Genomic DNA, 13,844 nt, shown 5'->3' with positions numbered 1-13,844 from the left:
GGATTGGAAGGGACCTTAAAGATCAAGTAGTTCCAATCGCCCTGCTGTGGGCAGGGACACCTTCCACTAGACCAGGTTGCTCAGAGCTATGGATATATGGGAATGATTCAAAGCTGCACCAGGAGAGGTTTAGACAGGACATTAGGACACATTTCTTTACTAAGAGGGAACACTGGAACATGCTTCCTGGAGAGGTGGTCAATGCCCTGAGCCTGTCACTGCTTAAGAGGCATTTAGACAATGCCCTTAATAACATGCATTAGCTTTTGATCCTCCCTGATCTGGTCAGGCAGTTGGACCAGATGATCATTGCAGGTCCCTTCCAACTGAGCTCTTCTGTTCTGTTAATTTCATTTTGTTTCACTATTAAAGAGCTTATGCTCAATCCCCAGGGTTAGAGCAACTGATGTAAGACAGAGCTGGCATCTGGATGTGGCACTTACCACACATCTTGCCTTTTTCCATGTGTTCTCCCTGTCTGTCCCTTGTGTGGAGAGGTTCCTTCCAATTGGTCTTGGGGCAAAGGTGACTATGATATCCTGGTCTGCATTTGACATAGTGTTGTCAGCAGGTAGAGGGAACTGCTACTTTCCCTCTACTCAGCCCTGGTGGGGCCATGCCTGGAGTGCTGGGTACAAGAGGGCACGTGGACTTACTGGAGTGAGGCCAAAGAAGGGTCACAGCAGTGATTAAGGGACTGGAGCACCTTACATATGAGGAAAGGCTGAGAGAGCTAGGACTGCTTAGCCTAGAGAAGAGAATGCTCAGGGGGCTCTTACTAATGAATGTACATACCTGAAAGGAGGGTGCAAAGAGGATGGAGACAATCGCTTTTCAGTCATGCCCAGTAACAGGACCTGAGGCAATGGGCACAAATTGAAACACGAGAGGTTCCCCCTGAACATCAGGGAACACTTTTGTCACTGTCAGAGTGACTAAGCACTGGTACAGGTTGCCCCAAGAGGTTGTGGGCTTTCCATCCTTGCAGATAGTCAAAAGCCATCTGGACATGATCCTGGACAATCAGCCCTAAGAAGGGCTTTAGCAGAGGGTTGGACAAGGTGGCCTCTGGAGGTCCCTTCCAACTGCAGTCATTCTGTGGTTCTGTGATTTTCTTTCCATTTCCAGGACTGGTGTTTCAGGAAATACTTGGGAAAATCTAACTCTGCTCTGGCTTAAAAGGGCAGTCACAACACCGCTCACGTGCCGACTGTCTCTCCTAGCCGCCCACAGGTCAGTTCATATTGCTAACCAGTGCAAAGTGGGTTTTGTTAGTTGGCTGGGTTAGTGTTGTTATATGGCAGTAGCTTTGGTCAGCTTGCCAAGGAAACAAGTTACTGCCAGAAGCTGTGCAGAACCAGCATGTGACTGGGGAGTGCTCAGAGTTATATCTTTGAGGACATTTAGCTGGTTGTCATCTTCTCAGCGTCACTATGCCATTCACCTTTTCAGTATTTTACTTGCAAAAGAATATCCTCATCTCCTTAGCATATCTTCAGAGTCTTGAGAAGTCTCATAAATGTAGCTATTGGAGCAAGATGCAGCAGGCTGGTGCACAGTGGCTCTTCTAGGGCCGAAAGATTTGAAGGGTCAGCTGCTAGAAAAATGCTGTACACGATCTTACTAATTTGTGTCTGTATCATATTTAGCAGGTGCTGAAGGTTTGCAGTCAAAAGAGAACTGTTTGCAGGGAAAGAAGTATGTTTCAACCTACTGAGTATTGTGTTTAATAAACACCTAGCTTTCTCTTTTAGCATTTTCTATCAGGAGTTTGAATGTTTGCATCACTCTTAATACTGATGTACTTAATACCAAATAGTCCTGGCTTTGCCTTTGTCACCTATGCTTTTATTGTCTGACTTGATTGTGGCTGATTTTTTATGATGCAGCCTCTTCAAGTGTTTTTATACTATGGTAATTTGGGTTGCATAGTTCTTAGTATTTCTACTTTTCTTATATTTTATAAAAACTTTAAAAATAAATATTAACATTTTATGTAGTACAAAAAAATTGTTAATGTTTCGTTATATGTATATCTATTTTTTTTGAATTTGTGTTTCCATTCTTCTGTTTTCAAGAAATACAAATAAAAGGACTATGACTAATGTTAATGCAAGAGAAAAGAAATTATATGTCTTTTTTTTCTTATTCTTCACATAGTAATTTACATTAGGCCAAAAGCTTTTAAACTGTTCTTTTGGTGTCACAGAGAAATCTTTTCAACATGCATGTTCTTGACTCTTAAATTGGTTGTTTTCATGATAAGCAGGACTGTACAGGGCTGTAAACATCTTGCTCTTTTTCTGATTGCTGCTTTATTGGTGAATCACAGCAGATGGTAACATGGAAGTGAGAATTGCTCTGATGCTCTGTTTCCTTCTTCCATAGATTATATAGCTTAAGCTGCTAGATGTGAAATTATTCTGGTTCTTTCTTTAGGGTCAGTTTTGTATCTCATTCTGTCCTCATTTCATCATTTATGTAATTACTGACAGTGCCACTGCAGTTCTGCTTTGCTGTAGTCCTGGGCATCCTCTCTTTATCTTAGTCTGCATCTTTGGTATTTTTAATATTAAATTACGATTCCCCTCCAGTATTGTGAACATTCAGGAAAGGCTGAAAAGTAATGCTAAATATACTAGGATCTTCATTGCACTGAAAAATTTTATTGGATTTAATGTATTGGTTTGGCTCAAAGGTCACACATAGTTCTTGTCAAAGGAGGCTGACAAAATGCAGGAGGAATAAATTAACCCCTTTGTGCAGCTCTGTAACTCATCTTTGTCCAGTGCCACATATGTTCTCAGAGACTCACAGAAAGACAAAATATTTTTTGCAGCCTCACAGAATTGCTCTAGTTCACAGCTTATTACTTGCTAATGACTGAAGCGGTGCCAAAAGCATTATTCTTAACTATCAGTGATTGTGTTCACTTTTTTTTGGGGGGGAGGGGGAAACATGAGTAGAAGAGAATAATATATTCCTACCAAGGGAGATTTTTATCTTTAGGCAGTGAATTCAATTTCAGGTCTCCTATAGAAATAAAATTAATCCCATCTGGAAGGGAAAAGTGCTATGCTATATAGGAGAAATGACTGCAGGAATGTAGTACTATCTCTGAGTGGTGGGTGTATTTTCTGTGATTTTGTGCTGACAGCTTTTAAAAACACCCCACAACTAAGTGCTTTTTTTTCGTCAAGTCTGTGTGACCATGCATCCAAGTCCCCAGACTTCAAATTTAATTTCTACTCTGAAATGAAACTTGTATGGAAACTGGTTGTTTTGAGCTTTCATTACCTGAAACCTCATCTTATCTACAAGTAGTAAAACTCCAGCCTCACTCTGCAAGTGCTTAAACTGTGTTCTTATCTTAAAGAGCACGAGTGTTTCCATTCAGCTCTGTGTTTCTTCGTTGGACAGGGGCTTTGTTCTGTTTTAACATGTAATTCAAGAAATTTAGTGGTTGCATTTCCCGTTGCTGGAGAGATTTATGTTTACTTCTGAAGTACCACAGTTGATAAAATTCTTAAAAGAGCAAATATCGCAAATGCCCCAGCATTGCCTGTCCACAGCTTTTCCTTTACCTACGCTGTACCATATGCAGCTCTAATTTTTGTTTCTGGGCCCTCCTTCTATTTTATTAGTAATTCTTTATTATTTAGTTTATTTATAACACTTAATATTGTGTTCAGCAAAGCTGCTGAAATGCTGGAAGTGGTAGTTCCTTCACATATGTTACACAGACCTGAGATCTACAAGCACAACTTTTGTTTCTAAGAGGTGAACACCTCGAGAAAGAAACAACTTCACATTAGTCTTTTTAGTATGTGGATTCCGTACCTCCTCCCCAAATTCACAATCACAAAATACAACATGTACCGTTTTCTTAGTGCTGGGCCAGTGGTTTTAACACTTGAGGCCTGAGCTTAGGGAGTACTTTTGTTAGCTTTGTTTGGTTTTCTGCTTCAAGCAAAAGTATGTGTGGGTTTTGATATGGTTTTAGGGTTTTGTTTTGTTTTGTTTTCTGTTAGAGAAATATTGATGGCAGTGGAATTAAACTAAAGCTACTTCAGAAACTGAAAATTACAAAGTAAAGATCAACACTCATGTATAAAGTGAATTTTGTGGGGTTCGGGAAAAGTTAGGATACTCAGGCTGTCTCCTGTAAATGAAAGGATAAAATCTAGTATGTGAGAGTGTTTGTAACATTAATTTGGTTAGATCAAATTGTCCTGATTGCTAATTTAAATGGGTATTGTCTTTTAAGCAGTGAAGTTTATGTATGTTAAGTATGCAGGATTTAAAAGACTACAAGTGCACGGTTCCCTATACAAGTCTTTTGTGCCACATATGTACTGATTAAGATGCTTTTCTTTGTGCAAGAAAGAAGGGAAGGGGGAACGTTATGTGACAGAGCTGAACACTGTACAATAATCCAGATCTCAAAAGAGAAAAAAAAGGTGATTGGAGCAACTACAGCTCTGGCACCTGAAGTGGCTGATTGGAATCTGAGCCATTACCAAAGCTATCTGTAAGATTTTACTCATCTAGTTGATTTTGCTTCTTGTTGTTGAACACTTAGAATGAAGGTAAAATTGCATTTTAAACTGTTCCGCAACTGCCTCTCCTTCATACATCATTGGAGCAGAAACCTGACTCTTGAGCATTACAGCACAGGTTTTTACCACTTGAGCTATGGGACTGACAACCCTAATTGGTAGCAGGAGAAGACTTATTCCCTGAGGGCTGAAAAAGGAATATGCTGCTGGCGCCATGTGTTGAGCCTGGGTGTGGGGGAAGGTAAGGAATAAATGAGATAATTAGGAGTTTCTACTCTGTAATCTCCATGGAACTGGAAATATCAGTATTTCACTTGCTGAGGTAGGAAAACAAGCAAAAGGGAATGAAGTGCAGATAAGTGACATTTTTTTTTTTTAGTTACTATATACCTGGGATTGGATCACAGAATGGTTTGTTCTGTTCTTGTGTACATCAGTGTAGTTCATTTGGTTGCTAGAAACTGCACTGTGTCAGCATAAGCAAGCAGTAGCTGGCCAGGCTGCGGGGTATTCAGCCTGCAAGTCTCAGGTATCAGACCACAGTTTGAATCGTTGCTGCTTTTACCATGATCTATTTATACACTGCTCCTGAAAGCCAGTGCTTACACTTCACATAGGACTTTATGGAGTATAGAACTATTTGCTATTGATTGTAACAGCAGAGTTTGAGGTAGTTTATATGAATAGTCAGTGCTGATTGTGCAGTTAATTGCTGCAGGTCGCTGGCTAGGACAAAAAAAGTCTTATTTATGGTACCATGAATATTTAGATGGGGAGTGAAGAATTCAAGCAAATAATTAATCCAGAATTTTTATCGCTCTTTCTTTTATTTTTTTTTTTAATCCACACATTTCATAGTAGCACTCTTCTCTCTTTTCTACCTTCTAGAGATTCTTCTTTGTTACATTTAGTGTGAAATTATGTTACTGAAACTGTACACTGCATGCCTCTTTAATTCTTTACCTTGGACTCCTTCCCACTGTTGGAGGTGTATATTAGATGTTGCTATTGGTTTGTCAGTACCTTCTTCTTAGCATGTTGATGTCTGCAAAATAAACCAGGATTCTGCTCAAATTCTACTTCAAAGCTGAAACGACATTATTCCACTTTTCCGAATTTTATATGGGTATATTAGTAGAGAAGATCTTCACATACCTTTATTTAAACCTTCCTCTTTGTGTCCAGCACATAATGTGTTTCAGCCAGACCACAGACTGCTCCATAGTTGACATTGTCCAGGCATTCCACTTCAGCCCTCGGGGGCTGGAGATGAGAGCACCTCCACAGCTCCCTTCATTGGTTTTTAATATTAATTTGTACCTTTTAAGCTACTCAGAACTACTTCTGTGTAGTCTTCCAGTCTTGAGAGAGAGGATATACTGAGAATTTTCTTTTGCAGTCCATGTTTTTATCCCAATGTGTTCCTTGTTTCGTTCTAGCAATGGAATTCTTAGTTGCTTTGGAGTATTCTTTTAGTGAATTATTGTTGCAAAAAATTAGCAAAAAATTATTTTTTTGTAGTTTCTTTTTAGAGAATCAGTGGTAACTCTTAATCAAATATACACAACTGTTAGGCTGTCTTTAAGATTGCAACTGGGGAAAATGAAAACAGTTACTACGCTAATATTGTAGGGATGGGTGGTTGCTCTTTTTAATTGATGCACAGACATTTACAACTGAAAATATCTAGTGCAATTTGTGTCATTCAATTATTCCTGCATTATAGGCTTGCATTTTCTATAATATCATGTTTTGGGCTTAAAATTTTGGATGCTTTAGAACTATCTCTGATGAGAAAGTTTGTGTAACAACAATTAGAAGTGGAAGAAAAATATGGAAACATGCTGGATGAATGCTAAAGGGGGTTTCCTTCTTCCATTTTCCTTTAGTAAGGTCAAAGTTGTCAGGTTTTTTAATGATTCCACTCCACTCCTAACTTTGTAGAAAAGCCTTTTGTACTTCACTCTCTTCTTGCCTACTGAAGTAAATTGCAGCATCAACAAGGCGATCTGTCTGACATACAAATGCCTGATATTTCAAATCCGATAATAAAGATTAAACTATAATATCAGGTATGTGGCCTTTGGAATGGTATGAACGTTTTATGATTAATTCTGTTATATTTATTTAACATATTTTATCTTCATTTAGGTAGCATCTTAGAAGACAAAAAACCCCCCAAGAGACTATGTTCAGCTTCTTCCGAAAAAGTCAAGATTCAAAGAAGGTTACAGTGCCTGAGAGAGAAGCAGATGGATTTGTTATTGTTGGTAAGTGGTGCTTCTGTCTAAAATAATTATTTCGTCTTTAAAATGTCGAAGTTTCTCTGAGATGGTTAGACCAAATGCAGTGTTAAGAGAAGCTATGATAAAAATTGTTCAGTATTCTTATTTTTCCTGAAGAAGTTAATTTTCGTGGTCTCCTCATTTGGACTAAATAGCTGAAGTTTTATTTACATAGATCTGAACTACATTCAAGAGCATTGAAAATGTTGTTTCTTGTTTTCTTCTCATACTCTGAGCAAGGAGAATTTACGTCCTTACAAAACAAGAAAGGGTAAAGTTTAGGCTTCCAGCTTTATGATTAGAGTTGTGGGAAGAGAGTATCTTACTGCAGTTGTTAAAGGACTGGCTTTTTTCAGGTTCCTTCCATTTCATTTTACCCTCAGACTTTCTATATTAGAAGCCAAGAATCATCTGGGAATTTCTGGTCATGGCAAATGCAGATGTTCTGTCTCAGAATCTGACTCGTTTGATAAAAATTAAGCAGTTTAGAGTTTTCAAAGTCTTCTTGTTATTCAAAAACTAATTTGGAGTGTAGTCACCTGAGAATTGGCTAAATTTGCAGCTTTGATCAAGCTCTTTCACAGTTTTGCAGGATGGCTCAAATGTGTAGAAGATAAAAAATTTATTGCTGTCATACTGAAACTGATCCTTTTCTTTTTCCTCTTTTGAAAATTTGTTTTCCTTCTTGGGAATCTGTCATCATCAATATTCAACTTCTGCTGCTCTGATTTACTGACTTGTTCTTATCAGGAATCTTACAGTGTTTATCCATTAAAGTGTTACTTCTTGAGCATTTTCAAGTCACAAAACCCTCTAGATTATCAAAGTCTAACAACACGAGAGACTATTGGAACTCTTTCTGAGGAGAACTTAGATTTTTTTTGTGATAGTTCTCTGTTAAAACAAATCTGTTTTCATACCTGTGACTGTGTTGTTATGCTTAATGGCTTCTACTAGATTTTGTTCACCTGCACTGGCTACATCAAGGCACTCCAACACTTGCATCGTGTAAAGGTCAAAGGAGTCGCATTGTCATCCCCCAAAAGTCCAGAGACTATTTAGCATTTCAGTTTCTGTGATAGGCAGAGTTCTGCACTCTAATGTTTCTAAGTCCCACAATTGCTGGTTCTGATTCTGCATTCAATTTAGCTTCATTCCTTTTTCCTGAAATGCTGTCAGTGACTATTTGAACTTTGTTCACAAAATTCACATTAAATTAATCTGTTAAATATAAACTTAAGAATGATCAACTTTGCTAGAGTCTTCTCTTGTTTTTTTTCTATTTATTGGTGTTTTTTTGCTCAGACAGAAGTTAATTTAGCAATCTGCAATCAAATGGACTGTAAGTTTCATCTTAACTAACTTCTACTGGGCAAAAGAACTGCCATCAACCTTATCAGTGGAACATATCACTGTCTTGCAAGACGGATGTAGCTGCAGAATTGTGGGTCAGCACTTAAGTAGATACTTATGTAGAAGGGGTATTTTTGTCTAGGAATAGTGTCAGTAGAAAAAAAAAACCCAAACCACATCGCTTAGTTATTCTGTTAGTTACTACTTTATTACTCAATTACTCAGAGGGAATGTTCTAAAGCTTTTTTAAACTTTGGTGTCAAATATTCTAGAATACCAACACTAAATATCTTTAAGACAGCAGGATATTTATAGGACCAATACTGTGAACACTACTGTAGGCAGCGAGCAGTCTTGAAGGGACTGAGAATTTAATGTCTTACATTTTAAGTCAGTTCCTGAATCCAGTCTTTCATTACATATAAGAACTTATATGAACTTTCAGAACATATAAGAACAAAAAACCTAGTTCACTGGTATTCTGTGGACGTGGGAGGAAGTGCTTTGCCTTTTTTTCCTGGAGAAAGAAGAGGAAAAATACATCCTGAGGGGACACCTGCTCCCTATTCCCACGGTTGTAGTCAGGAGAGCTTGTCTATCACAAATCCCTTGCAAGATTCTTCACATCATGCACTACTGATAAGGGCATCCAGGACTCTTACTGCAAGTTTGAATGGAAGTAATCAAGAAAGAATAAAATGCCTTTTTCATTAAAGTATGAATGAAGTCTATTCAGTAATGAATGTGGTGAGACTAGTGATCATCAAAATTAGATGTAGATGATTAAGTGTGATTTACCTAACAATATTTAATTATTTTAATCTTTCTGCATCATTTGATATTTGAAAAAGAAGGAAGCAAGTTCAATGCTTTACTGAGAAAGATCCACCAGAGCCATCGCCCTGTCACATCCTGAAGATCTGGGTTTTTTCTTTTTTTTTCATAACTTCTCCAAGTCTTGTTATATATTGCTATATTTTAAATCTACCTTTCCTTGTAAAGTATCAATGCAATTGGAAATTCAATATCTGACTAGAAAGATGAATCATAAAAACAGCGGAAGCAACAAAACCAACTTTACAGTGTAGTAGCTGAAAGAAATTCTCTATATTAGCTTTTGGGGCAAATATTGCATGTGGGGAAGTCAAGAAAAAATAATTCATAATTCTCTCTCTACAAAATAAATATAAAATATAATTTTTTACCAGGGATTAAAGCATTTTTATGTCTAACTACCAATTCACTTATTTTCCGGTTATTGGCCATCTGATCTCTTCATGAAGCTGTAAAAGTGGTGCTTGTTCTTTAACAAGCAGAACTATTATTCTGAAAGGGAAGAAAAGAGGCTAATGAAATAGGCAAAACACATGCAGTTGTTTTTGATCAAGTGGAGAAATATGAAAAAATGTTTCAAAGCTTTTCCTGATCTTCACAAATTGTCTTTATGTTAACATTCTGAATGCCAGAATTAAGAAAACAAGTAAGTTTTCAGTTAGCTTGGGCATCTTGGAGAGTAGTATTTCTCAAGGAATTTCTCATGTTTTGTGGCTTTTTTAATGTAAAATAAATTCCAACCTACCATTCATTCCTACTGTTGCTAGCCACAGAGAAAAATATGAGTTTAATGGTAGCTTTTGGGTTTGGCACACAGATAAAAATCTCCCATTGATCTCAAAGATCTATGCAACTGGTAGTCAAAATTGCAGTCTAAGTTCAGGAACTGAAAAACTGAGACAGCAGTGCTGCTTCCCATGTGTGTTTGGCAAGATGGTCAGAAACTCTGCAAACATCCCCATGGTGCTGATGGTTCCTCTGGGGTGGGTAGTGAGTAGTTTTTGCTTGAAGCAACTGAAAGATCATAGATGCATAGAATGATTTGGGTTGGAAGGGATCTTTAAAGATCATCTAGTCCAACCTGCCTCCATGTTGTTCAAAGCCTTGTGCAGCCTGACTTTGAACACAACATTTCCGGGCAGCCTGTTCCAGTGTCTCATCACCCTCATCATAAAAAAATTAGATAAATAACTAAAATTACTTAGAACTGTTCTGTATGTCCTCTTTAAAAAACACTGATAGAAGTTAATTTTGCTTTTAGGTTTAATTTAAGATCCTGATGTGCAGGGTCTCGTTTACTTTTCCAGAAAAATTTGAAGTAAGCCAGTATGAGGGTGCAGTAAGTGCTGATGGCTCCAGCAGGCAGGTGAGTCTGCAACCAAGTGAGGGTGCCAAGAGGGCAGAAGCTGTCGAGCACTGACGAGCACTGCAGTCCCTGAGCAAGGACAACAGAACACGTCTGGTGACAGTGACCAGGGTCAGCCTAGAGTCCAGTGATTGCCAGACAAGTCCGCAGGGATTAGGCAGATCTGAGGCCAGGCCGGGAAGTCTGGTCAGAGGGTTGCAGTCATCAAAGTCCACAGGCATCCCTGCAGGGTGCCTTTGCCAAGGACCAAAAATTGAGGTTTCTCCTGCAGCTCTTTGCCCTGATGGAGGTGCTCGGGCTGTGCTGTGTTCTGTGCTGGCTGTGGGCACAGACAGCCAAAGGCCTGGGCTGGGGAAGGGGCTGCTGAGCCCCCCAGGGCACTCAGGGCCCAGCAGCCAGATTGTCTCTCATCTCATGAGTCTGAAGACAGCACAGTTCTATGAGGAGCTCTTGGTCTGATCCTTTGACCGTGCCTGAGTTCACTGTCATGGATTTAAGACTTCTTGGGTTTTGGTTTTGTTTTGTTTCGTTTTCTCTCAGGGACCTTTTTATGTTGTATATTGGAATGGCGTAAATTATTTGGAGAAAAGCTCAGTTGCAGATGCTGACAAATCTGATTTTGAGACATATTTAACTTCTCTTTCTTCCTTAGGCTTAGGACAGCTTTCTGTTTCATTTTTTTAGATGTAAGCCATTTGAACTTTGGCTTTATTTTAAATGAGGTACTCGAACCTTCCTCTGATGTATTCAGTATCTGTATTACTTAGTTAATTCAGTATTATAATTCCTTCTTATGGAATCATCCTCATCTCTAGGCAGGAGCATCCTCACTCATTTATGAGGCTGTGAAAAGTATGCTTTACATCCAACTCAATGTTTCCCTTTGTTAACTGCAGTTATATTGCAGAAGAACATCCTTAACGAATGGGAAGTCTTCTATACTGAGGATACAAAAAAGTAAAATGATCAACCCAAGTCAGCCTTTACTTCTGGAAATCTGGACTGTTTTTCCAAAGACCAATTTTACATGTTTTGCATACATTTTACATACATTCCTCTCCAACTTGCCGTTTCTGTTTTACCATGAAATTATTCTGTATGCACATAGTTTTTGGGGTACTTTGTATTGTGGAAGGAAGATAAATTGCATATTTGAATTAAGGGACACCCCTACTGTCACCCAACATGTAAAAAGGCAAGAAGATCCTTACTGCTTCCATATTGATCTTAGTACTATAGATCTCTCCATATATTTTTAAAACTTCTTAAATATTTACTTCTGAGAGAAATGTGCAATTTTATAAATTTTCCAGAGTGAGTCTGTTATGAAAAGGAAATTTAATATACTGAGACTCCCAAATCAAAGGACTACCCCTGTTCTAGTTTATTACAGCAAATCAAATGGTTTTCTGGTTTCTCCCCTCTGCATACACACCTCGAAGATTAAATGCATTAAGAGATTTGTAAAATTGTAGCATTACTGCTGCTGTTTGTTTTCTAGGAGTCAGTAGTAATGTGTAGCAGATCCCCGTGAATCTCTACACTGGTTTTTCTTTAATATCTAAGGAGTGTTTAGTGGTGCTAGTATGGAAGGTTGGGCTGCTGCAGTGTTTTAAAATATACTATTACATTAAAGAAATGCACAAGGCTTTGTGCCAGTTGGAAAAAAAAGCAGTGTCTCAATGTCCTCTCACTTTCTGTGTCAATGGAATAATATGTATTTTTTTATATAACAGTAAGAGCTTGTGTAGTTATTTCCAACCTTGCAGTTTTCAAATAACCAAGCTACTATTTCATTATATTGTTTGAGGTTAAAATATTTAATACTAACTTTATAATAATCTGAGATTTGGGGATATCTTTTAATATTTTTGTGTAAAGAATACTTTATATGGATCAACATGTGCCACTGTAAGTGAACACTTTTGATGCACACTGAGAAGTTACTGTAGTTAAAGTGACCTGTTTCCCGAAGTGCTGCTTTATGGGTTTTATACTTAAAAATTGTTAGTAGCTCATTTGGGCATTGAATTTTACAGCCAGAGTTGATTGAAAAGGGAGGAGGAGGAATTCAGAAGAAACAGTCCCCTCCTGTTACCGATCCTTAGTTGCATAAGGAGGTAATGTCTTCCCTTCATTCAGTGATGAAGTCAAACTAATCCTCTTGGGGACTAATTTCGCACAAAAACAACCTGCGGTTTTCAGTGGTGCCACTAGATGGGGATTTCCCTCGGATTCAGGGCCTGAAGGGCTTTGCTCTCCCCCTTTCACACACAAAAGTGCAGTAGTAATTATCAGTACACCATTTGATTAGACTGTAGGTTTTCAACGGATTTATAAAAAGCTTTTTAAAGCCTAATATCAAATCTATAATGACATTCCAACCTAATAAAAACAATGAAGCTTGAAATGTTGACAGCATGTATCTAGATGTTGGCTTGTAATTCCTTCCAAACAGATCTGTTGAGGCCCATGTGGGACCTAAATAACACAAAGAAGTAAATTTGCATATTTTACAGCAGGGGGAAAAAACAGAATGCAGAAACATGAATAATTAGGAGCACAAGCTTCATGCTATATTAATACTGTTGAAAAGCATGTGTTGATTGTATTCTGAAAGCCAGTAGTGATTTGGTTGAGTGAACTCAGCATCTCTTATGCAGATTAAAGGATCTGGGTTACAGAACAACTGAAATTCATTGTTTTGCTGTATAAAGAGGTATATTTCTTAAAGGAAATACTTTTATTTCCCTTGGATTCTGTACAGCACAGAGAATCTTGCTTTTTAATGCCTCATCAAAGTATGTTTTTGTTGACAAATGACTGTGCATTTCTTCATTTACTTGTACTCTAGATTTTAAAAACAGTCCTTTCATCCACAAATCAGATGTTAGTATATTTAACACTTTAATATACATGACCTACTTAGTTTTCATTCCACATAATTTCTCTCTTTTTTTTTTTTTTTTTCCTTTCTAGGGCTTAAGCCCCTGGAATATATTCATGATGCTTCCATGCTATGAATTTGATTATTTTTAAATTTGCAGAAATACCCTTCTCAAAATGTTAGCATACAGGCCATTTTTGAATCTGAATAATATGAGTGGTTGTGTTGGCTTGTGTTGATCGCAACATAAGATGTATACCATACTTTTTATGAAAGAAAAGGTTATTTACTTAAAAATGGTATATAGTATCAAAAGTGATTTATTATTTGCTTTGGCTGAATATTATCTTGCCCTTAGCTCACAACTTTCTCAAAAAGTTACCTGGTTTTGAACACGGACTCAAGGGAGGAGAAAAGAAAGAAGATGAAGACTTCTTGTTTAACTTGTACAGCAGTTTTAATCCTGGCAAGAAAAAAAGAAGTATGTGCTGCTGTATTAGAGAGCTTGGGGCTTTAAGAGACAAAAATGCATAGAACCAAACACTTTAAATCTCTCAATT

General features: G+C 37.8%; 2 protein-coding genes across 2 annotated transcripts in view; one reads left to right on the top strand and one right to left on the bottom strand.

Moving 5' to 3' along the window:
* The window catches only part of RPA3 (replication protein A3), a 4,369-nt gene extending 3,812 nt beyond the window's left edge, over positions 1 to 557 (bottom strand). The window contains exon 1 of the mRNA XM_029961889.1: positions 444 to 557. Within this exon, the coding sequence (XP_029817749.1) occupies positions 444 to 557 (114 nt within the window). The remainder of the gene's footprint in view (positions 1 to 443) is intronic.
* A 410-nt stretch (positions 558 to 967) lies between these two features.
* UMAD1 (UBAP1-MVB12-associated (UMA) domain containing 1) overlaps positions 968 to 13,844 on the top strand; it is a 76,770-nt gene continuing 63,893 nt past the window's right edge. Inside the window, exons 1-2 of the mRNA XM_029961923.1 lie at positions 968 to 1,233; positions 6,711 to 6,829. Of these exons, the coding sequence (XP_029817783.1) occupies positions 6,748 to 6,829 (82 nt within the window). The 5' untranslated portion in view covers positions 968 to 1,233; positions 6,711 to 6,747. The remainder of the gene's footprint in view (positions 1,234 to 6,710; positions 6,830 to 13,844) is intronic.

This window comes from Manacus vitellinus, unplaced genomic scaffold (genome assembly GCF_001715985.3).
Source record: "Manacus vitellinus isolate BGI_N305 unplaced genomic scaffold, ASM171598v3 scaffold_3_pilon, whole genome shotgun sequence".
NCBI lineage: Eukaryota > Metazoa > Chordata > Aves > Passeriformes > Pipridae > Manacus > Manacus vitellinus.
The sequence above is the reverse complement of the archived record's forward strand: the minus strand, read 5'-3'. Positions and strand labels throughout refer to the sequence as shown.